Source organism: Camelina sativa, chromosome 11 (assembly GCF_030686135.1).
Source record: "Camelina sativa cultivar CO46 ecotype springtype chromosome 11, ASM3068613v1".
NCBI lineage: Eukaryota > Viridiplantae > Streptophyta > Magnoliopsida > Brassicales > Brassicaceae > Camelina > Camelina sativa.
In genome coordinates, this window is record NC_141890.1 from 43,883,213 (window position 1) to 43,906,069 (window position 22,857).

The 22,857-nt window shown below is 36.1% G+C and overlaps 4 protein-coding genes, 1 long non-coding RNA gene and 1 pseudogene across 8 annotated transcripts; 3 read left to right on the forward strand and 3 right to left on the reverse strand.

Annotated features, from left to right (window-relative positions):
- Window positions 1-2,291: 2,291 nt before the first annotated feature.
- LOC104725905 (uncharacterized) lies at window positions 2,292-2,754 on the reverse strand. Its single transcript, XM_010444657.3, has one exon. The coding sequence runs from the start codon at window positions 2,665-2,667 to the stop codon at window positions 2,476-2,478; it is 192 nt and encodes a 63-aa protein (XP_010442959.1). The 5' UTR covers window positions 2,668-2,754; the 3' UTR covers window positions 2,292-2,475.
- Window positions 2,755-5,936: 3,182 nt separating this feature from the next.
- Window positions 5,937-6,388, forward strand: LOC147935405 (uncharacterized). Its single transcript, XR_015571104.1, has 2 exons — window positions 5,937-6,019; window positions 6,263-6,388. It is a non-coding gene; the product is annotated as an uncharacterized LOC147935405 (long non-coding RNA).
- Window positions 6,389-6,662: 274 nt separating this feature from the next.
- LOC104725907 (phytosulfokine receptor 2 pseudogene) lies at window positions 6,663-10,788 on the forward strand (annotated as a pseudogene). Its single transcript, XR_015571951.1, has 2 exons — window positions 6,663-7,132; window positions 7,358-10,788. The product of XR_015571951.1 is annotated as a phytosulfokine receptor 2 pseudogene (transcript).
- Window positions 10,789-10,902: 114 nt separating this feature from the next.
- LOC104725909 (uncharacterized) lies at window positions 10,903-11,502 on the forward strand. Its single transcript, XM_010444661.3, has 2 exons — window positions 10,903-11,032; window positions 11,142-11,502. The coding sequence occupies exons 1-2, from the start codon at window positions 10,934-10,936 to the stop codon at window positions 11,415-11,417; spliced, it is 375 nt and encodes a 124-aa protein (XP_010442963.1). The 5' UTR covers window positions 10,903-10,933; the 3' UTR covers window positions 11,418-11,502.
- On the reverse strand, window positions 11,473-13,926 carry LOC104725908 (protein RICE SALT SENSITIVE 3). 3 transcript variants are annotated; one of them, XM_087474289.1, is made up of 7 exons: window positions 13,379-13,926; window positions 13,237-13,287; window positions 12,947-13,098; window positions 12,682-12,787; window positions 12,527-12,568; window positions 12,390-12,446; window positions 11,473-12,285 (listed from the first exon to the last, which is right to left on the reverse strand). In XM_087474289.1, exons 4-7 carry the CDS (start codon window positions 12,781-12,783, stop codon window positions 11,674-11,676), a joined length of 813 nt encoding a protein of 270 aa, XP_087330415.1. In that variant the 5' UTR covers window positions 12,784-12,787; window positions 12,947-13,098; window positions 13,237-13,287; window positions 13,379-13,926; the 3' UTR covers window positions 11,473-11,673. The 3 variants fall into 3 exon arrangements, with proteins under 3 accessions (XP_087330415.1, XP_087330416.1, XP_087330414.1); XM_087474290.1 differs by having other exon boundaries at window positions 13,022-13,098; window positions 13,379-13,910; XM_087474288.1 differs by having other exon boundaries at window positions 12,958-13,098; window positions 13,379-13,910.
- A 4,177-nt stretch (window positions 13,927-18,103) lies between these two features.
- LOC104728863 (uncharacterized) lies at window positions 18,104-21,592 on the reverse strand. The gene is made up of 6 exons (XM_087472969.1): window positions 20,921-21,592; window positions 20,232-20,774; window positions 19,077-19,922; window positions 18,898-18,973; window positions 18,303-18,781; window positions 18,104-18,193 (listed from the first exon to the last, which is right to left on the reverse strand). The coding sequence occupies exons 1-6, from the start codon at window positions 21,590-21,592 to the stop codon at window positions 18,104-18,106; spliced, it is 2,706 nt and encodes a 901-aa protein (XP_087329095.1).
- Between the last annotated feature and the right edge of the window lie 1,265 nt (window positions 21,593-22,857).

The following is a 22,857-nucleotide window of genomic DNA, read 5'->3' on the forward strand; positions in this document are numbered from 1 at the left end:
TCTGCCGATAATCTAAGGATAGAACATTAATAGAATAATTTTTGAAAATTTATAGTTATGGTAGTTTTATTTTAAAATAATTTCAAGATATAAAAATGTTATAATATTTATTTATAGACAAAAAATATAATATTTGGTATACAATTTTTGTGCCAGAAGATCAAATCACTTTTCTAAATAATTTCAAGATTTTTTAAAATATGATATTTTATTTTCCTTTAGTTTGAATCATAATCAAAAATAATTTCAAGATATAAAACAATATGATATTTAATTTTTCTTTTATTATAATCATAATCACAATTTATTGTATATGTATTAATTCTTTAAAATGTAACCCCCATCATGTTTGCCAGAAAAACAAAAACTTATTGATGTTAAAAAAAAAATCACTCATCATTTTGATACGCTTTTAATGTATTAACTGGAATACAATCTATGTTCTATTGAACATCATATTTTGTAGTAAGTATATTACTTTTTGTTATCATTTATCAATATTGTATATAATTACTATAACATTGTAATTTTTAAAAAAAATCAGTAATTCAAGAATAAAATATTTGTTTTATAATTTTAAAACAAAAGACAGTTTTATTCTTAAATAATTTCAAGATATTAAACAATAATGATGTTTTTCCTTTAATAATAATAATTATCACAATTTATTGCATATTAATTATTTAAAATGTAACTCTCATGATGTTTGAAAAGATAAAATAAAAAATTTCAATATATTAATACACTCTAATGTATTAATTCCACACAATTTATGTTTTACAAAAAGATAAGAAAAAAAAATTATGGCAAATTTATGCTTTGAAATATAACCATAACTAGCTCCAATGATGTTTCTCCCAAAAAAAAAACTGAAAACCTCTTATGATCCTACTGATATATTGATACCACAATTTTTTTTACAAAAAGCAAGACAAATTCTTTATCAAACAACATATTCTGCCTCTTACATAAATTTTAAAATTTTGTAACAATATTAATGTTAATTATTATTAAATATATTTTAAAATAACTAAAAATATTTTATTACGTTCATTTTACCCAGGCATCACGTCGGACTTTTTCTAGTTATGTATATGAAATCTAGTGACTAAGTTTAGTTTAGCAGTGATTGGGTCTAGTATGGTTCTAATTTCGGAATTTTGTTTCTGAATTCTCTAATAGAGGTAGCCAACTAGGTGTTGTTCTTCTATAGCTACATTACAAAGGCTTTTGAAAATGTACGGTTCGCTTTGAAGTCCAAGTAAAGCTGGATAGCAAAGCCCCAGCTACTCTAATATATTTCTCACTTGTTTGCAAAATTATTATATAGGGATAGTTTTGATTACTGTACGTACGTAGAAGTCTAAACGGTTTTCGTTTATCTCACGGTTCATCGGAGATAAAGATGCATCAAATATGCATAAAGCCAAGTCCCACTCTCTTGTTATTTTCATAAGTGTTTAAACCCGTCTTCAAAGATTGTTGTGCGGGAGACAACGATATTTTGGAAGGCTTTGTTTGGTTTTAGCAATGTATTATCCAAAAATCTCTTCGTTTTCTAGTTGTGGGTTATGGGTCGAGCATTGTGTCTCTTTGTAGTTTAATCTCTTATTTTTCATGTGTATTGTACCCTTTCTGAATCTATTATCAATATTACTCCAATGAAAATAAAATATATATAGATGGTATATACTAAATAGTAACCACAGTACCACACTACCTTACTTCTCGTTCAAATACACACTACTTTAATTAACATGTATCTTAAAGTATGCAGTGATTCAGAGAGAAAGATTTAAGACACAGTTGGTGGGGGAGGCCCAATAAGGTCGAGCTTGTTGAGATGGGACTAAAAGATTCACATTGAGACCATCCTTGTCTGTGATAAGGTAATTGCTATACTGCTAAAATAGAAAAAATGGAGTCTTTTGGTATTTGCATAAGGAAAGGAACACAAATTCATGTATTGCTTTCGAACACCATAGTTGTTGTATTTGTATTTAACGTGTTAAGCTATGGTAAAACTTTATCTATCCATATTGAACAAACCAAAAACTTATCGATGTAGAAAACCATTAAAGTCATGTTCTGGTCAATTTTTTTGTATATTAAAGACAAAAAAAAAATGAAGACCAAAATGAACTAGCTAGATTTTAGTTTTGATTTGGTACATATACAACCCTAATACGAATCACATAAACCGCAAACCTTCAAAATGTCAGTATGGAAATTAAGTAGGTAAATTACGTAGAAACAGAAAACATAATCTTCAAAATATTGATCAGAAGGAGTAGATCCGAACAAGCCACATTGATATAATATATATAAGAGATCGAACTATGCCATAATAGGTAGAAAACAAAAATTACTAAACCATAAGAATTACATGTTATTGAGCATTCATAATTATCAAATAGCATAGAAATTAAAATTGAAAATGGAATAATTAATTACATTTTTTTCAATGTAGAATTTTCACTCGGCCTTTTCAGCTTTGGTCTCCTTCTTCTCTTCTTTCTTGATCTCCTCTTTCTTGATCTCCTCTTTCTTCACCTCTTTCTTCTTCTCTTCCTTTGGTTTTACATCTCCAACAGCTTTTGGTTTGCCCGGCTTTGGTTTCATGAAGCAGAAGCAAGAACAACACGGACACTGGAACAAGAACTTCATTTCTCTTTCTCTCTCTTTCTCTCTCTCACTTATCTTCTTTTTCTCTCTCACACACACAACCTCTCACACATTACACATTGCTTACTTAAAAACTAAACTTTAATGGAAAGTAGAGAATTGATTGGGTTTGTTTTTTACTTATTACTGTGCTTTTTTTTTATTTTTTTTCTAACGATCCTGTCTTTTTCTTCTCGTTTAATAATGATGCTTTCATTTTGGTCCCACTCCATTGAATTTTAGTCATTCTCCAACCAATTATTTTTAAAAATTTCAATCATGTTTCTCTTTAAACCGCACATCGGCACATACACAAAAGACACCACGAGCTTTTAGCTCGGCTGGAGTGACAGTGTACTGACGGTGGCCAATTGATACGTATAAAGACAACGAAACAATAACTTGTGTAATAGTTTTTCACGTATTCACACTATATATCGTTGATGTTATAGTTTAAACTTCAGTTTTGGGGAGATTTATATATAGGACCAGTGGACCACTAGATCACAAGTGTTTATCAATAAACTCAATTTTGATATAACACATCTAAACAATGATGAGTAGTGAAATGGTAAGAAACTTCTCAACCAATCATATTCTTCATTACGCTTAATCCCTCCCTACTAACATAATAAGTCCGATATCGATTATATAATTGAACGAGAGAATAATGGAGGGGAATGAGTGGCATAATGACAATATGTAATGTAATGTCATGTGGGGAAAACAGTTAGTTCTTTTTTCGTATATTCATGAATCATGCATATTAAATATTTTGAGAATTTAGTATATGATCATCATTATATAATATGATAAAGGACTATATATTACTTTGGATCTTTGTGTGTACTATAGCATATATAGTTGGATTCCACTTCAGTCACTTTCAGACCAAGTTGATGGCCGCCCTACTCTGATTTATATCTTCTTTTTTTTTTTCTTTTATAAGACTTCTAGTATATTCCACGAATTAACTAATTGCAATATCTTAATTATGCTATACTCAAAAGTGCATTTTATACACCTTTTAGATATTTTGGATTTCCTTATAAACCTTATAGGTTACTTCTATGGGCTGGGCTAGTATATGTCCAGATTCAACTTATCATATGATAATAAAGTAATAACAGGCTACCCAATCCAATTCTCCCACCTCTATCTTTTTTTTTTTTTTCTTTCAGAGATTCAAGATTTTCAAGATTTTAAGTATTTTCGGGGTAGGTTATCCGATTTTATCTGCGCTGATCCAAATAATCCAAATAAGAAGTCAAAGAAATTATCCTTATGATCCAAAATAATATACCCCATTTGGCAACTTAAGTTTTTAAAATTATCTTTATGGTTTTTAACATTTGTGGAAGGATCGTTATTTCAATGGTGGTTACTCAACATTTTTAAAGTTTTTTGTATTGTTGCTTCAATGGTATGGATAAATTGGATGGTCCAAGAAGGACCCAGCCGATTTTGAACACAACAATATATCTTGGTCAGTTGAATGAAAAGACCATACAATGGTCATCTTTGTTTTTGGTTTTGGTATGTCACATGTGTATCTATAGCTTATATGTCCTTGTCTTCTTTTACAAAACGTAAATCTCACAAACAAAAATTAACATGCATTGTATTGTTGTATCTCCCTAAATCTAGCTAGCCAAAAACAGATTATCTTAGGTATTTGAGATAGATCGGTTAGTTAAGTGCAACAAAATATAGTATAAAGAGGACGACAAGATAAGGTGATTAAATTAAATAACACTAGCTAGTAATCAAAGACTAATAAGAAATAGTGATTGAAGTGTGTGATAGATTCGAGGTTCGATCTTAGAGAAGACTTGAAAACCAAACAAAGTAGGAGGCCGATAGGTGTACGATTCGATGACTTCACGTGATTTGCGGTGTGTGAGCAGTTGACTATACAATACATTATCAAAAGACAGCACTCCATTTTCGATGCTCCCAAACGTTACTTAATACACTTCATAATATAATATATCGTATAAAACTATAGTCAACAGTATTTTTAATAATGTTGTGGTGCAACCGATCATCGTGTATTACGCGCACTCACAATACTATTTTAGTATTTACCATAATTTTTTATACGAAACTTTTGTGTAACGTACTTCAAATTCGGAACTAAAGTCAAAAAACCTCTTTCCGATTTCGTCCTTAACATTATTGATTGTTTTTCAACAAACTCTCACACATGAGATCTCAAACACACTGATAAACATGGTCTGATCCCGGTTTAGTGGACCGGCTTAACCTTAAATCCACTTCAGAAAAAGAATAAAAATAAGCAAACCATAAATGTAAAAATGTAAAACTCACGTGGGACCCGTGGTTCTGGCCTGTTTTTGTTGTTGTTGAGGATTTCAACGGTTCCACATTTTTCACGGCATCGGTCCCGTGACGTCCGCCTGAAAGTCCAAACCGAACCCACACGGTTCTATGGAACGTTACTCTCCACGCGCCACGTGCACCGCTAGTATCCACGATGCGTCACAATTTTCACGAGAGGTCCGAGATACAAATATCAAAGTCTATATGCTTACCTATATGGGTTGAAAATATACATTTTTTTCTACATATTTTAGTTTGCATGTGTTGTGGTAAAATATGTAATAAATTTAGAATATATCTACTCATTTCTGTTTTGCTTGACAAAAGTTGGTTTTTGTATTGACTGATTATGTGGTCAATGTATGGAAATTAATGGTTACAAAATTACCTACTCGCTAGGTATTAACCCGCGAAAAACTGCGGACTAAACTTTTTGTTTGATGAAATTTTTTAATAATTTATTTTGTTATTATGTTATTTATAAAGATTTGTGATTAAAAATTTGGTTTGCTTATATTAAAATTTTTAGATTTTAAAAATGTTTATTGAAAACGTGTCAATAAAACATTTGCATATAATGAACTTTAAATTTTTTTCGATTAAATTTTTAAAATCTTAGCTGTTAATTTTTTAAAGAAAATACAAATTAGTTTTGATTTTAATAGATTTTTTTTTTACTTTTCTACAATTTATTTTATTTTATTTGTCCCCAATTTTCGTTTTTAATTAATTATATTTATTTAATTAATTAATTAATTTTCATTAAGTTTTTCTAATAGCAATTGAATATAATTTATTACACATTTTAAAGTTAGTTTCATATTTGTACTTTCTAATTAATATAGTAAGATTCATGTTTGCTTGACAAAAAGTGGGTTTTGGTGGTGACTTTTATTATGTATTTGGCCTTTGGGAAATTTTGTTAACTAGTAAAATTCACAATTTTGAAATGTTTCACCTAGATGAAATCTCCTCAGCAATTCTCTTTTATGTGTCCATTATTTAAAAACCGGTAAACCGATTTGTTTCACCAATTTGACATAATCACCGATTTGAATAATTTTTTTTTAAAGTACTATTGAACGCTTGAATATTTGATTATATTTGGGTATGATAACCCAATATGAGCATTAGCTTTCTTATAGATTAAAATGAATATTAGTTTTACTTGGATCATCGAATTCTTACGGAATTAGTAAGTATATTAGTCTTTGTCAAATTAGTTAAATATCATATATTTGTATGTTGTGTGTAGGAGAGAAATGGGTGATACAAAAATAGAGAAAGACAAGCAAACTTTGTCCATTGTTTTCTTAATGCGACAAATTATGTAAAAGAAAAAAAAACTATATAAAAAGCCTGTGGAAAAAGTTTTGACTAATACTACAAACTTTTGTTGACTTTATTTCAACTAAATAATATTGTTGTTTCCCACTAATAATTTGTTCCCCAAATTTAAAAAAAAAAAATCTAAGATTTGTAACAAAAACAATTCTTAATTTTTGTTAAATTAAATCTAATGTGAATAAATAATTATGGTCAAACTGTTAGGTTTTTTATATTTCTAGAATATATATAAACTTGTGAACTGCAATTAATACTTTTGCAGGATTTTGTCCACAAAATTAAATAGTACTAGTAAATTTTAAATTGGCAATTAAATAATGTGACAGAACAAAAATAAAATAAAAATTAAGTTAAGGAGGTGCACAAGACTTTTGAGACTCTCTCACTGTTCTTGAGAAAACGAAAGAAGTTTACTTTTTTTTTTTTTTTCCGTGTTCTCTCTCAAATCTTCTCTGTTTCGTCGTCATCACTGTTTCTATCAATTCGATTTCGAAAGTTAAAACATTGACAATTTGAATCCCAACTATCTGCCTTTTTTTTAGATTGGTTCTGTCTCTTGATTGAAAAAGACCTGCACTTTCTTCTAATGACACATTATTATAAACCCTTGTAAACAAAATCTTTGGAATTATCGTTCCCCTTGAAAAAAAAATTGCAAACTTGTCGATGTTTCAGTGGCGGCTGTGAACTCGAAAGCTCTTAACTTTATCTGTGAATTGGTAAATTAAGGGTTTTTTGCTGGCAAAATTGGTGAGATTGCTTAAGCTGCTGCGTAAAGGTGATTACTTTACTCTTATTTTGAGTTGTTTTGTTTTTGCTTAAGTTACAAGTCTTTCAATAGTATGTGATTCTTGATTTTTTTTTCGAGGTGGTTTTTGGGATGTGAGCGTTTTAGTTTTAATCTTTAATTAACTAACGATCGAGCTTTTTGTAAGTTTTGAGTGTTGTCTGTTTTAGTTTCCTGCTTTTGATTTCAATACTGTTTCTTGGGATTCGATTTCAGGAAGATACATGTTGCTGATTTCAATTTGCTTACACAATGTTGCTTCAACTACAAGTTGTGAAAGCTTGATTCTTTTGGGACATGAGCATGTGGCCTTATGGACGTTGTAGTCTTTATCTGAGTAATCTTTTTTTGAGTTGACCAGAGAAGACTTTTGTTCTCTGTTTGTTTTAGTCATGGTGATCATTCTCCTTTTTGCCTTCTTTGTTGGTTCATCTGTGAGCCTGACATGTCACCCCAGCGACTTATCTGCACTCCGGGAGTTCGCAGGATCGTTGAAGAATGGTTCTGTTACTGAATCTTGGTTAGACGATTCACGTTGTTGTGAATGGGATGGTGTGTTTTGTGAGGGGGGTGATGTTTCTGGTCGAGTTACAAAGTTGGTTCTTTCTGAAAAGGGTTTGGAAGGTGCGGTTTCTGGTTCTTTAGGAGAGTTGAGTGAGCTGCGGTTACTTGATCTCTCTCGTAACCAGCTCAAAGGCGAATTGCCCTCGGAGATTTCCAAGTTAGAGCAGCTTGAAGTTCTTGATTTGAGCCATAATCTGTTATCAGGGTCAGTTTCTGGAACGGTTTCCAGTTTAAAGCTGATCCAGTCGCTGAACATTTCCTGCAACTCGCTGAGCGGGAATCTGTCAGATGTTGGAATGTTTCCTGGTCTTGTAATGCTTAATGTAAGCAACAATGTGTTCGAGGGTGAGATTCATCCTGAACTCTGCAGCTCATCTTGTGAGATTCAGGTTCTTGATTTGTCCATGAATCGTTTGGTGGGGAATCTTGATGGCTTGTACAATTGCAGCAAATCTATTCAGCGGCTCCATGTTGACGGCAACAGATTGACTGGCCAAATTCCAGACTCTCTTTATACGATTCAGGAGTTGGAGCAGCTATCAGTCTCTGGAAACTACTTATCCGGAGAGTTAAGTCAGAACTTGAGCAACCTCTCTGGTCTTAAGTCTCTGTTGATTTCTGAAAACCGGTTCTCTGGTGTAATTCCGGATGTTTTTGGTAACCTCACTCGATTGGAACACCTCGACGTAAGCTCCAACAAGCTCTCTGGCAAGTTTCCGCCAAGCTTATCTCAATGCTCAAAACTACGGGTGCTTGATCTTAGGAACAACTCATTATCCGGTTCTATCAATCTCAACTTCACTGTATTTACCGATCTTTGCGTGCTCGATCTCGCCAGTAATCATTTCTCCGGACCTCTTCCAGATTCCCTTGGCCATTGTCCCAAGATGAAGATCTTGAGTTTGGCGAAAAACGAGTTCAGTGGCAAAATCCCCTACACCTTCAAGAATCTGAAGTCTCTCCTGTTCCTGTCCTTATCCAACAACAGTTTTGTGGATTTCTCTGAGACGATGAATGTGCTGCAACATTGCAGGAATCTCTCCACTCTTATCCTCTCAAAGAACTTCATCGGCGAGGAGATACCAAGCAATGTCACCGGTTTCAACAACCTCGCTATTTTAGCCCTCGGAAACTGCGGTCTTAGGGGTCGGATTCCGAGCTGGCTACTAAATTGCAAGAAGCTAGAAGTTCTTGATCTCTCTTGGAATCGGTTTTATGGAACTATCCCTCCTTGGATTGGTAAGATGGAGAGTCTGTTCTACTTAGACTTCTCAAACAACACTTTAACTGGAGAGATCCCTGTAGCCATAACCGAGCTCAAGAATCTGATCCATCTAAACGGCACCGCTTCTCAGATGACTGACTCTTCCGGAATACCTCTCTATGTCAAGCGGAACAAGAGCTCGAGCGGTCTTCCCTATAACCAAGTTTCAAGATTCCCGCCATCTATCTATTTGAACAATAACCGCCTCAACGGGACGATCTTGCCGGAGTTGGGACGTTTGAAAGAGCTTCACATGCTGGATTTGAGCAGGAACAACTTCACAGGGACAATACCTGACTCCATTTCACAGCTTGACAATTTAGAGGTTCTTGATTTGTCGTACAATCATCTCTACGGTTCGATTCCTCTCTCGTTTCAGAGTCTCACTTTCTTGTCGAGGTTCAGCGTTGCTTATAACCGTCTCACTGGCGCGATCCCATCTGGAGGTCAGTTCTACAGCTTCCCACACTCGAGCTTTGAAGGAAACTTAGGACTTTGTCGCACTATTGATTCTCCTTGCAATGTTCTGATGAGCAACATGTTGAATCCGAAAGGTTCTTCACGTAGTAACAACAGTGGCAGAAGGTTCGGGAGAAGCAGCATTGTTTTACTCACCATAAGTCTTGCCGTGGGGATCACTCTGCTTCTTTCTGTTATTCTACTAAGGATTTCAAGAAAAGACGCTGACGATCGAATCAATGACGTTGATGAGGAAACTATCAGCGGTGTTCCAAAACCTCTCGGGCCATCAAAGATTGTGCTATTTCATAGCTGCGGATGCAAGGATCTGAGTGTTGAGGATTTGTTGAAATCTACAAACAGTTTCAGTCAGGCTAACATTATAGGCTGCGGCGGGTTTGGTCTTGTCTACAAAGCTAATTTCCCTGATGGCTCGAAAGCAGCGGTGAAGAGGCTATCTGGTGACTGCGGGCAGATGGAACGTGAGTTCCAAGCGGAAGTCGAAGCATTGTCTCGAGCGGAACACAAGAATCTAGTCTCTCTTCAAGGCTACTGCAAGCACGGAAACGATAGGCTGCTTATCTATTCGTTTATGGAGAATGGAAGCTTAGATTATTGGTTGCACGAGCGGGTGGACGGGAATATGACTCTCAAATGGGATGTGAGATTGAAGATAGCTCAAGGTGCAGCGCGCGGGCTTGCTTACTTGCATAAGGTCTGTGAACCTAATGTTATCCACAGGGACGTGAAATCTAGTAACATTCTGTTAGATGAGAAGTTTGAAGCTCATCTTGCGGATTTTGGTCTAGCGAGGTTGCTTAGGCCGTACGATACTCATGTGACTACTGATTTGGTTGGGACATTGGGTTATATTCCTCCTGAGTATAGCCAGTCTTTGATTGCGACGTGTAGAGGAGATGTTTACAGTTTTGGTGTTGTGCTTTTGGAGCTTGTTACGGGGCGTAGACCTGTGGAAGTCTGTAAAGGGAAAAGCTGCAGAGATTTGGTGTCAAGGGTGTTTCAGATGAAGGCCGAGAAGCGTGAAGCTGAGCTTATCGATACAACAATACGCGAAAATGTTAACGAGAAAACTGTTTTGGAGATGTTAGAGATTGCTTGCAGATGCATTGACCATGAACCTAGAAGACGACCGTTGATTGAAGAGGTTGTGGCTTGGCTTGAAGATCTTCCCATGGAGTCTTTTCAACAACAATGAAAACTCCTTTGTAAAGGAGCTTTCTTAGTTTCTTTGTAATGAAGAGTGTAGATCACTGGTTTTGATCCAAAGAAACTTGGGGTATACATGTAAAGCAATGAACCTTTTTTTTTCTGACTCAACACACGAATCTTACTTCTCTCATGTGGCAATCCTTATGTATGACACTGGCAATCACCCTGAGAAGCCACATGTACCTTTCTCTGGACACTAACTTGGTCCTGAAGTACCTGTGTAAAGTATATGTAATGTAACAACAGAGTCGTGTTCTGATGTCTGTATCAAAAAAATGGCGGCTTTGTTTATTGGCAAGAGAGGAATGATAAACATCTACAGAGCTTTGCCGAGACACTACAATAACAACACTCTTCGTTGCTTCACCGCTCAAGTAAGAGAAGAAATATAAACATATATATGTTCTCTTTTGCCTATTTGTGATACAGTTGTTGTGTTGTAACCTAATCAGCTAACTCGATAAGCATGAACACTCTCTCCAGGGAAGCAACGGAGGTGGAGAGTCATCTGCGAGTATGAACGAGGCAAGACAAGAGGCCATGGGGACAAGTACAGATGCTAAGGCACCTGATGTTTCACTCAGCTATGCAGCAGATACTGCAAAAGAAGGGTTAAAACGAGCCACAGATTTAGCCAAGGAAGAGAGCGGAGACGCTCCCACAGAGGAGGCAGCAACGGTTGCAGGCGGCGAAGATGAGAGTGAAGAGAATGTGACAGTGGGTGAGATAGGAACTGTTAAAGGGCAAGATCAATCTTGAAGCTGAAAAATGTGTCTGTACTTTGTATTTTAGGACTTTAAAAAGGCCAAATCAATAATGTTTAAAGTATCTTCAAATGCTTAAAGAGTTCTTGACATAAAAGCAAAAACAATCAGACAATATGGTACAATAACAACAACAACAAGGAAGAAACAACGAACAGAGTTCATGTATTTATAGAAACCATAAGCTAAAACTTAGCATCCAAAGCTTTCCGTTAAATTTGTCCTTAACCCTGAATCTTGAACTTGTCAAATCACCTCAAGAACGTCTCCATAACGTCAGGGAACAAACCTGAGTTGCTTCCGGAGTTATTGTTCCTAAACTCCAGTGGTGGTTGCTGATCGAGCGAGGTTGATGATGATGAAGAATCCATTCTTGCTGGTAACGTATAGCTTCTTCTAAACTTGTTAGGATGATGATGATGACCTTCAAGGCTCAAGAACTCGTTCTGGTTCTCGACATTCATCGGGTTCTGCTGCTCCTGGTTAAACAAAAGCCTACTAGCTTCATCTGCACGGCCAGTCAAGGCATTGAACAGAGACAAACCATTGGGCCATTTGATGTCATCTTCGTGTTCTTCCATTGGAGGAAGCATCTGAGGAGGAGGTGCATTGCTATCTTGAAGGAAACCGAATCGGGCTGATGCTGCTGGTAGTTGGTTCTGAAAGCTAGGGGAAGGTAACAATGGAGAGTGTGATCCCCAGTTATAAGCTTGAGACTGAGGTAACTGGTTTGGAACCAAGGAAGAAGATGGAGTCGCGGTTCTGTTTGAAGAGAAGAGCTGCGAGAGGTAAAAACCTGATCTGTAACCAATTGATTCAAACATTTGCCTCATCCTTAAGACAAAATGAAGATCTTCTGGAATCTAAAGAAATAAAACAATGACTGATCACACACCACATAACCAAAAAAGAGGAAGTAGCTAATAAGAAAGTAAGAAACAATAAGAGAAAGAAAAAAAAAACTCACAATCTTGCAAGAACCTAACTGTAACAGACCATGTCCAGCTTGAATCACAGCAATTGTCTGGTCAAATATAAACAGTGTTAAGGTAAAGATCAAGTAACAGTAAAAAAAATAACCAAAGAAGAAGTTTGATAATTGACCTGGATGCCTGATTCGAATTGGTCGGTCCATTCTGGAGGAAGCTGCAATAATTTTTTTTGACTTTAAGTGTAAGGTAACCATCAAAATCATAAATTCATCATCTAACCAAGAAAAAAAAAAAAAAAAGATCTGTGGAAGATTAGAGGAAACGTACAGCATCAAAAGAACTCTGCCAGTAATTAGCAAGATTTGGTTCAGATTCAGATGGTTCTTTGAAAACCCACTTGTGACATTTATCAGAAGCAACTTTACCCATCAATCTGCAGATATAAAAAACATCACAACAAGATCATAACTTGTGTGTGTAGTATATATAACTAATATATCTTTAGCTAATTATGAAAGTGATTATTATTAGGGTGTGTTTATATAATGACTCTAATTATCTTTCTCCATAATTACTTATATATAACACCTACCCAGTACCCACCCTTCTCCATAATTATATAACTGAATGGACATCTTGCTGAAAGCTTTTCTGACAAGATCTTCACCTTCAATGTCTGGTTCCACACAAAGATCCTCACCACTTCTTCCTCCTCCGCAAAACCCATCTTCCCACATCAACATCCTTTTGAATAAAAAGACAAGAAAGAAAAAAGTTTGTTATAGGAAAAAGAGATCTTGGGTTGAAAACAGAGCTACTCTGTTTCTGTCTCTCATAGTCCTTAAAAAAAAAGCAAAAGAAGAAGGAGACAAGAAGACTCACAAGCTGCCACTTTCATCACCAATCTTGCAGCCATTACCACCACGGACCCTCCTGAAATCAAAAAGAGAAACCAAAAAGGGGGGTAAAGAAACAGAGAAAGAGAGAGAACAAATGATGAACAGAGAGAGGGATGTGTATGTACGGTCGGGGACGAATGGTCCAGAAAACAGAGTAAATCCAGTCGGAGTTAAGACAGACGCTTCTAAGTGCTTCATGAAGTGCCATCATTCCTACAGCATCTTTGCTTCTATCTCCTCCTCCAACTCCTGAACCCACCATGTCTCTCTCTCTCTTTCTTTATCTCTCTCTCTCTCACTTCAAAAAAAAAAAAAAGAACCACTTCAGAAGTCTCCAAAGACGACACAACTTCTTTTGTTAAGAATCATCACAAGTCTTTAGCTTTCTTCAGACAGAGTCTGTCTTTGCCAAATATTATAAACTACTATAGAGCAGTACCACTGAAAAGAAGAAAAGAAAAGAAAAGAAAATAAGTTATCTTTTGTTTTCTCTGTGTAAGAGAGCAAAAGAGTTTGTCAACCACAGAGTCTCATCTCTCTCTCTCTCCTTCTTTTAGTTTCTCTCACTACTGTTCGTTCTTTTTATTTGTTCTGAGTCTTCTTTATTTTATTTTTTAGTGTACAGAGAGAAATTATGTTAATCGAAAACCCGGCGACAAGTTAGGGTTTAGCCGTTTAGGGATATATTATATTTATTTTTAATTTGTTGGAATATCCATAAATATATATATATATTATTTCTTTTAAGGTTTATCACCATTGTCATAATGTCATCTCCACTTATCGATTTTGCATTCATCAATATTTATTTGGTCCACCTATTTTTTCTTACTAACATTTAGGGGAAGTATTGGTTTAGGATTTAGAAAAAATTTTAATGATTTTATGTTCTCGCTGATTGTTAGAATCATAGAAAATTGAAAGTTAAAATGAAGGATTCTAAGAGATTGTTTAGGAAGTTTTTTAAAATTTTGATGATTTGTTTTTTTTAATCTTGTAAAATCTCTTTATTTGATGAAAGAGTTTTCATGACTTTTGTTATGAAGGAAATGATATAAAATCTTAAACCAATAATATAAAATTTGAATTCATTAACAATCCAAGATTCTTTTGTTTTACTTGAATAACATAAAACTTTTAATGATTTTATAAAACTTTTAATCCAATAACACTAGATTTATCAAGATTTTAGATAATTTTTTACAAATCCACAACCAATAACACCAAATTTTTTAAGAGTTTTTAAAAGTCTTGATTGAATAATAACATATTTTACCTAACTTTTAAAGTCATTAAAATTCTTTCTAAATCCTAAACCAATACCTCCCTCTTAAGTTTTTCTTTTTCTTTTCTTATCACAAATCTACTATTTTAACTGAGTATTTTTTTAACAAATATTTTTTTTTAACAAAATCATGGTTGTTTGATTAGTTTATAAATTGGGGTTCAGGTATTTTCCTGCTATTTTAATTATAGTCAGTTACACTTGTATGGATACTAGTATATTATTATATCCTAGAATTAATTAGAAATGTTATAAACTGCAAAATTATTCATTTTGAACAAATTCTAAAAATGAGTTTTGATTTAGAATGGTATTTTTTTCATTTAAAACATGAATGAACTTTGTCGAAATTGCATATTTGTCAAATGAAAAAAAAAAAAAAGCAAAATGGAGAGGGTGGGGACAAGTATTATCTTCTTTCTGGCTAGCAAGACAAATGTAGGTGTTGAGGGATGACAAAAGTGGTTCTGTTTTTGTTTTCCCCTCTCATCACTCACTACCATCTCTCTCTCTCTCCTTTTTATTGTTATTATTTTACCCTTCTTCTCCCACATATATTACGACCTCAAGGAAATCAAGTGTGGACCATTTTCATCTCCATCTCACAAAATGGTTCATGCGCAAGTTTCAATATAAAAAAAAAAGCAAAAGAAACTGAAATAGCTCCAAAACTCGGTTTAATGTATGCTTCTTCAGTTAATTAACATATATATATATATATATATTGGGTTGCACATCGTTAGAATCCGGTCCAAAACTAGCTATAACCTAAGCTTCGAGATGATATGCATGTCTATTGTGAAGAACATGACTTGACTATATGTTATTTGTTGGCCTTCTTATTGACAAGATGCATGTACATCCACTTAAAACTGAACTTGATCACCACACACTTACCTAAGGCTTGCTTTATTACCTAGTGACCGGACCACTCCAAAGGAAAATATATGAAATATTTCCCTAACAATGATAAATTCCGCATGAACAAATATAACTAAGTGATACAGTTTAACTGAAAATAGCATAATATTTTTAAAACTATACGTATGCATTTTGGTAATGTAAAACTATTAACCTACAAAAAGTAAATGTTCGAAGAATGTTGACAAAAATAAAAAAGAATGTTTGAGGAAAATTAGAAAATCTAGTGGAGAATATCAAAAATTGAGAAAGCATAACAGACTTTAAGCGAGAGCTAAAAAGGCACGCCAATGCCACGGTCGATGGTGGAACTGGAACCAGATATCAGATTGTATATGTATATTTTGCTGTTTAATCATTTTTTTTTTTTCGAATTACTAAAAGGTTCCAGACATAAACTCGTACATTATTTCTAGTTAGAGATTAGAGCATTTTATATGATACTTTTTTAAGCACTGTCTTTTGAACTGGTGATTTTTAAACTTTGCCAAAAAATCTTTACGAGTTGAGCTATCGACACTTGGTCTTTATTTACCAAATAATTTCGAAATTCAGGTAACAAGTTAGTTAGTTTTTTTTCAAATTAAGGTGATTAAGGAAGTTAGGAAGTTACTGTGTCGTGCTCATGTCTTGTTTTTTCCCAACTTTTCTAATAAGACTTTTTTAGGTCTAATCATTTGACATGTTTTCGCATCATATTATTCTTTCCTTATATTGCAGTTAGAGTTTACGTTTACAAAGTAAAAAATGAATAACGTAACTAAACAACGGGAACAAACAACAAATTCTTAATTATAATTACTAGAAAATTTAAAACTAATCTTGATTTCAAATTAAAGATAGTAGAATACAAATTTATATAGAAGAAATATGTATAAAACTAGTTAGTATCCGTAAGTTCGAAGAAAACATAAGCACGTTTCCATCGAACTTAAAACAAATACAATAATGTTGTTACAAAAAGAATATTAGTTTTTAACCAAAGTAAAAGGTATGTGCGATAATGACCAATTTGACTAATGTAAACTAACTATAATTGATTCTAAATTTCTAATGAATTGTTACACAGTCCTACTTTTTTTAATAATCAACGGAGAATATTGGTATAGTCGAATAGAGATAAACTTTTATCAAATTGAAGAATAATAGACAACCTAATCACTGAGATCTGTCTATAAAGTATGTAATTAATTAATAGCATAATGTAAACTAACTATAGTAGATTATTATTAATTATTCAGAAAAGATAAGGAGAAGGGAGGAGAGGGGGGTCACGTGCGCACGTGTCGTGATCAGTGAGTCGGTGCGTCACTTAGTCGTGAGGAAAGCGAACCGCACGAATCGCGGGACTGTGCTTTCTCCGCCTGTGACACTCTTCACGTCCCCTCTGCCCTCTCTCACTAACTCAGTCATATTAGCCACGCGCCATCCATCTATCTTCTCACGCTCATACGTAAAACAATAAAATTATTGACTGAAACTAATTATAATGTTTTTTTTTATTATTAAAATGCTTTCAATTTAAAATGCAGGATAGCAAATGTTTTACAGAGCCGAAATCCAATTTGGAAACCCGATAAGAAAATAAATTACAAACCCATAATTAAAATAGAACCAAATGTTGAACCAGTTGTTGAAAATGAACTAGACTGTCGGTTGAGAATAACCGCCTCAAACCAGTCTCCATTATTTTTCTGGAGACAGATGAAAAGTCATTCAATGCACCTGAATCACGACAAGAAATTAGGTTTGTGAAGTTGTTTGTATCGCCCTTCCTCTTTCTGAGAACCACAAGTGTAAGAGAGAGAGAGATTGTTCCAAGTTGGTGTCTCGCATGCTGGATGCTTTGTTCCGGATGATGGTGTCAATTTGACGAATTAGGAAATCAACGGGCTTGAAGGTGTTACAGTGGAGCCGATTATTCCTCTCCATCCAGAGTGTGTAGATTGTCGCTTGCCAACTTAAGAGTGCCAGTTTCCTTGAGATGCGGGGGCCAGAGAGTTGCATGAGGTTTTGCACTGTATTAGACCAAGATCGTGAAGGGTTGATTCTGCAGCGAGTTGCTATGGTTGACCAGACCGTCCAGCTTAGAGAGCATTCAAACAGTAGATGGTCACGAGATTCAGGGAAGCTTCCACAGAGCAGACAGATCGGGTCGGCCTGCAGACCCCAGTTGAGCAGTCGATCTCTGGTGGGAGATCTGTTCAACATGAATAACCAGACCAAGAACATATGCTTGGGGATTCCTCCGGCGAACCAAACAATGGAGTGCCAAGGTACGGTTGGTACTTCCTCCTTAATTGCAGAGCAGATAGTTCCCGTGTTATGTCTTCCCTTGTGAGTGTCATTAATCCACCAAGTATAAGTATCCGGTTCATCTGTTAGTGTTATAGTAGACAGATTTATATGGAGATTAACCTGTGTGTCTGATCGTGCAGGTGGAAGGTTCCAGGTTCCCTCCACAGATCCGAGAGATATATGCCTCGACGTATGCCCACCTGATAGATTTCGTCTCCTTGGAGGTAAGTAGTCATTTTTCCCAGTTGGCTCCAGTTGTCAGTCCAAAACAAACATGATTTTCCATTACCTGGTTTTATCTTAATCCAATCATAAACTATTTCCTGAATCTTGAATAACTTTTTGGTTAACCAAGAGTGTTTGCAGTTTGACTTTCTGGTCCAGAAGCTGCTAAGGTTGCCAGAGAGAATGACCCGCCTGAACCACGCCACCCAAACTGAGCCAGATTGAAAGAAGATTAGCCAGATAAGTTTTATCATACATGCAGTATTCCAAGTTTGTAGATCCCTGATCCCTAGGCCACCCTCCTGTTTAGTTAGTGTTACCACCTCCCATGCGACCCGTGCAGAATGATGTCCCTCTGTTGACCCCTTCCATAGGAATGCACTTGACAGAGAGTTAATTGTTCTAATACACTTTTTTGGCAGGACAAATCCAGAACACCAGAAGTTTGATATCCCTGCAATAACTGAGTTCAAAAGTTGGAGACGACCTGCAAAAGAGAGCGATCTAGTTGACCAAGCGTTGATCCGGCTCTTGACACGCTGAATTAATGGCGCACAATCCAACAAGGTGAGCTTCTTTGTGCACAATGGTAGTCCTAAGTATCTGATAGGCAGCTGGCCATGAGCTATTCCCGTAATAGCAGTTATTTGGTCTGTTTCAGGTTGAGAGAGACCAGAGGTGAAAAAACTCGTCTTTGGTATACTAATGGCAAGACCCGAGACTGCTTCAAACTCCTTCAGAACTTGAATTACATTGCGTACAGAGGATGCCTCCCCATCTGTGAATATAAGCAAATCATCTGCAAAACAAAGGTGCGTAAGTTTCAAGTCCTTGCATTAGTGGTGATAGCCAATTTTTCCCTCTTCTGCTGCTTTATCCAAGCAAGCTGACAGGCAGTTCATGGCTAGAACAAACAGATAAGGCGAGAGAGGGTCTCCCTGGCGAAGTCCCCGGAGTCCTTTGAAGTAGCCGTGTACATGCCCGTTGAAGCCTACAGAGAAGGAAGGAGTGCAGATGCAAGCTTTGAGCCAGCGCTGGTAAGTCTCCGGTACTTCAATGCCTCTAAGGCAGCTAAAAATAAACTCCCATCTCACCGTATCAAACGCCTTAGCGATATCCACTTTGATGGTTATTCTTTTAGGCCCTTTTTCGTGATGATAGCCATTTACCAGCTTTGCAGCTAACAGAGTATTCGCCACTAACAAACGACCTTTAATGAAAGCTGTCTGATTCTTTTGTACCAGGTCAGGGAGAATGGGCTTCAATCTTGCTACTAGCAACTTAGAAACGACCTTGTACAGAGTATTGAGACACGAGATGGGACGAAAATCCGAAATGATAGAGGCTCCAGGAACTTTGGGAAGTAGAGCAAGGATAGTTGCATTGGTCGCGGAGGGAAGGAAAGAAGAGTGAAAGAATTGGAGGATGCTGGACGTTACTTCGGCACCAAGTATATCCCAAGATGCTTTGTAGAAGGCTGAGGTAAATCCGTCTGGTCCCGGAGCTTTGTTAGCATTAAGTTTAAACATGGTCCGCCTTATCTCTTCAGGTGTTGGTAACTTTGTCATTGCTTGCTTCAGGTCTGGAGAGCAGCGATAAGCAATCGTATTCTGAATCCAGTCAAGGGGCACAGTCACAGGTTGCAGGACTATTGGTGCAAGCAGCGCCTTGAAGTGGTTTACCGCGAGGGAGCTCATTTCTAGAGGGTCGTCAATCACATAACCCAAAAGAGAAGTGAAAGAACGGATGGCATTAAACGCATTTCTCATCTGCATTACTCTGTGGAAGTAAGTAGTGTTAAGATCACCCTCCTTTAGCCAGTTTATTCTTGATCTTTGCCTGAAGTACGCCTCCTCAATAGTTCTGAGAAACATCCACTTAGTATGCATTTCCTTCTCTTGTTCATATAGAGCGGGTGATGGAGTTGTCAATGCCTGAACCTGCAAAGATTGCAACAAACGGTTAGTCTCACAAACTCTATTTTGGATATCAGAAAAATTTTCTCTCGCAAGTGTTTTTAACTCTCTTTTAAGTGTTTTTTGTTTTGCGCTCAGTGCGGACAAACAGGGCTCCAGAGGAGATGTACTTCCAATTCGATTCCAAGCAGTTCTAATCAGGAGAAGAAATTTAGGGTGTTTGGTGAGGAAGTTGAAAAATTTGAAGGGTTTGGTGCCTGAGGTGGGAAGGGGTGTATGGAGGTTAATGAGACTGGGGGAGTGGTCAGAGAAATCTGGAGCTAGGAAAGAGACCACACCATCAGGATAACAGGTGAGCCAGTGGTTGTTTACAAGGACTCTGTCCAGCTTCTTCACTATCGGATTTGTATTGTTCTTGTTTGTCCAGGTGAACAGAGGCCCTTGGAACCTCAGGTCAAAGACCTCTAACTGCAAAAGACAGTCTCTCAGCTCTAGCATTCGAGAAGTGAAGTGGTTGATGCTCGGGTTAGAGTGCTCTGCGGGGTGTATTATCTGATTAAAATCTCCACAAAGAGCCCAAGGTAAGTTGTCAAGCATCAAGCTTTGATGTAACCGCAAGAGTTCACACCAGAGGTCAGTTCTCTCTTCACTCGAATTCGGTGCATACACAGCCGTGAAGAAGAATCGATGTCCACCTTGTATTGTGATTTCACAGGTGAGGAGATGCTTTGACTGATGAAGAACAGTCACATCTGCCGGGGCTTTCCAGATTAGCACAATGCGTCCATCTTCATCAGAGTTATGATTTGAGACATAATTCCAACCAGGACAGGTTTGAGTCATAACACGGTTAGTTTGGTTCCTTAACATGAGTTTCTAAAAGAGCACCAAAAGTAGGCTTATTAATAGCTAGCCAGGATGCAAAAGGTCGATGCTTAGCCGGGTCATTCAGACCTCGAACGTTCCAACAAAAAGGTTTTATATACATAGGAACAGGTAAGAGGTTAGGAACTATGGGGAACTCCTTCTTTAGCAGAAGGAGTATCTCCAGAGATAATACAAAGAGGCGGGTCAATAACCATATCAGAAGGTAAGCTGGTAGTGTTGTTGGGTTCGGAAGGTGGGGTGTTAGTGGTGTTGACCTCAGGGGTGGGTTCAGGGGGTTGGTTAGAGGGTGCGAGGGCATCAAATGGGTTAGAAGTTTTGATAGCTGGGGTTGGCAGAAGAGAGGGAGCAACTTGTGATTGTTTTGTCTGTTTAACGGTTTTGGTTTGTTGTGAAGGTTGGCTTGAATTTTGGTGGCCAGGAACGGTAGGAGCAGAGGAGGAAGGTGGGGAGCAGGAGTCATGGTTTGTTGCAACTAGAGCAGGGTCAGACTTGCCTTTCCCTTTAATCTTAGTAGATACTGCTTCTTTATCTGTGTTTGACTCAATTTCTTTTGTTTCTTTTGTTTCTTTTGCTTTCTTCGTCTGTGTCCATGATGGTGTAACAGCAGGACAGAAGCGAATGACGTGTCCAATCTCTTTGCAATGAGAGCACGTGGGAGGGACCCAAGGGTACTCGACATCAATGGTTATAATTTCACCATTCTCCCGGACCACTTCAACTGACGAAGGCAGCGGTTCATTCAGATTGCGTTCAACTTTAACATGCGCAACAGATAAGCTTACTAGATTCTTCGTAAACTCGTCCATTTCTTTCGGTTCACCCACAAGTCCTGCTATAAAACTAATGCCTTTATGATGCATTAGGTCATGCAAGCGAGCTGGTTAAGAGAAAGAAGCTTTCATTCTGGTCGATGTTAATATAATTTGTGTAAAGTTCTAATGTTTTCACCATCATCCGTAGACAACATTGTCAATTTCTTATAGTCATTCTGGTCGATGTTAATATAATTTGTGTAAAGTTCTAAGAGTTAGTTTGATTGTGGCTAGTGGCTACGTTAAAACCAAAAGAAAAAGAACTTTGGCGCGTGGAGAACGTCGAGCGTATGATAGAGGAAACTGAAAACAACAGATGTGAGCATTAGTATATTTTTTTGTACGTGGAGAATCAAATCAACTAGGGCTCCGCATTGACCGGTTCAGACCTGGATCTAACCTCTCCCACGACCGTATCTAACGTAGGTCCTACGTCGTATCTTATTGTGTGTGTTTTATGCAAAATTTCAGAAAGCAAAGTCTTAATTCAGACGGTCAGACAGAGACCTCGATCGTAAAAAAACAATTTTTAGACTATCATTACTGACGATTACTCATACAAATACTCTTAATAAAAAAAAAAAAAAGATGAGAGAGAAGAAAAAAGTAGGAGTAACGATTCTACTTATAGCAATTTGAGAATCGATACTCATAAGAAATGAGACAAATATCACTTATTTAGTGGATCACATATTAAAAAATAAATGAAAAAAGAAAATCTGTAATAAAAATAATTCTTTTTATTTTTTTGAGTAACGTTCTTCGTTCCTCCCACTAATGATGGTGTTAGACCCTCGTAATCCTATATATATATATGTATATAAATGACCCATTGTGAACTAATCCATTGCATTTGCATCTAATCGACGAATACCTAATTATTGTTTTATAAAGCCGCAATAATAGTAAACATCACTTTTGATTTCAATTATAGTGTTTTTATATAATCATGCTTTTTCTCTAGATTACAAACTTTGATTTGTATTTTCTTTTTAGGTTGAATTAATTAATTAATAAAGTAAATGCAATGTAATAAAGTGAAAAGCGAGGAAGAACTAGAGAGGTAACCTAGTGGATCAATTAATTAATCAACGGTACGTAAATCATAATTAGAAACTAGATAGATGAAGTAATTAACTTTTACTTTGTATTACCTATTAAATAATTGCAAAACATTATGTTTGATTTTTTTTATATAACAAAACAAGAATATCTAAGATTTTTTCTCCTTAATTTATATTTTGAAATTTGGTTTATAG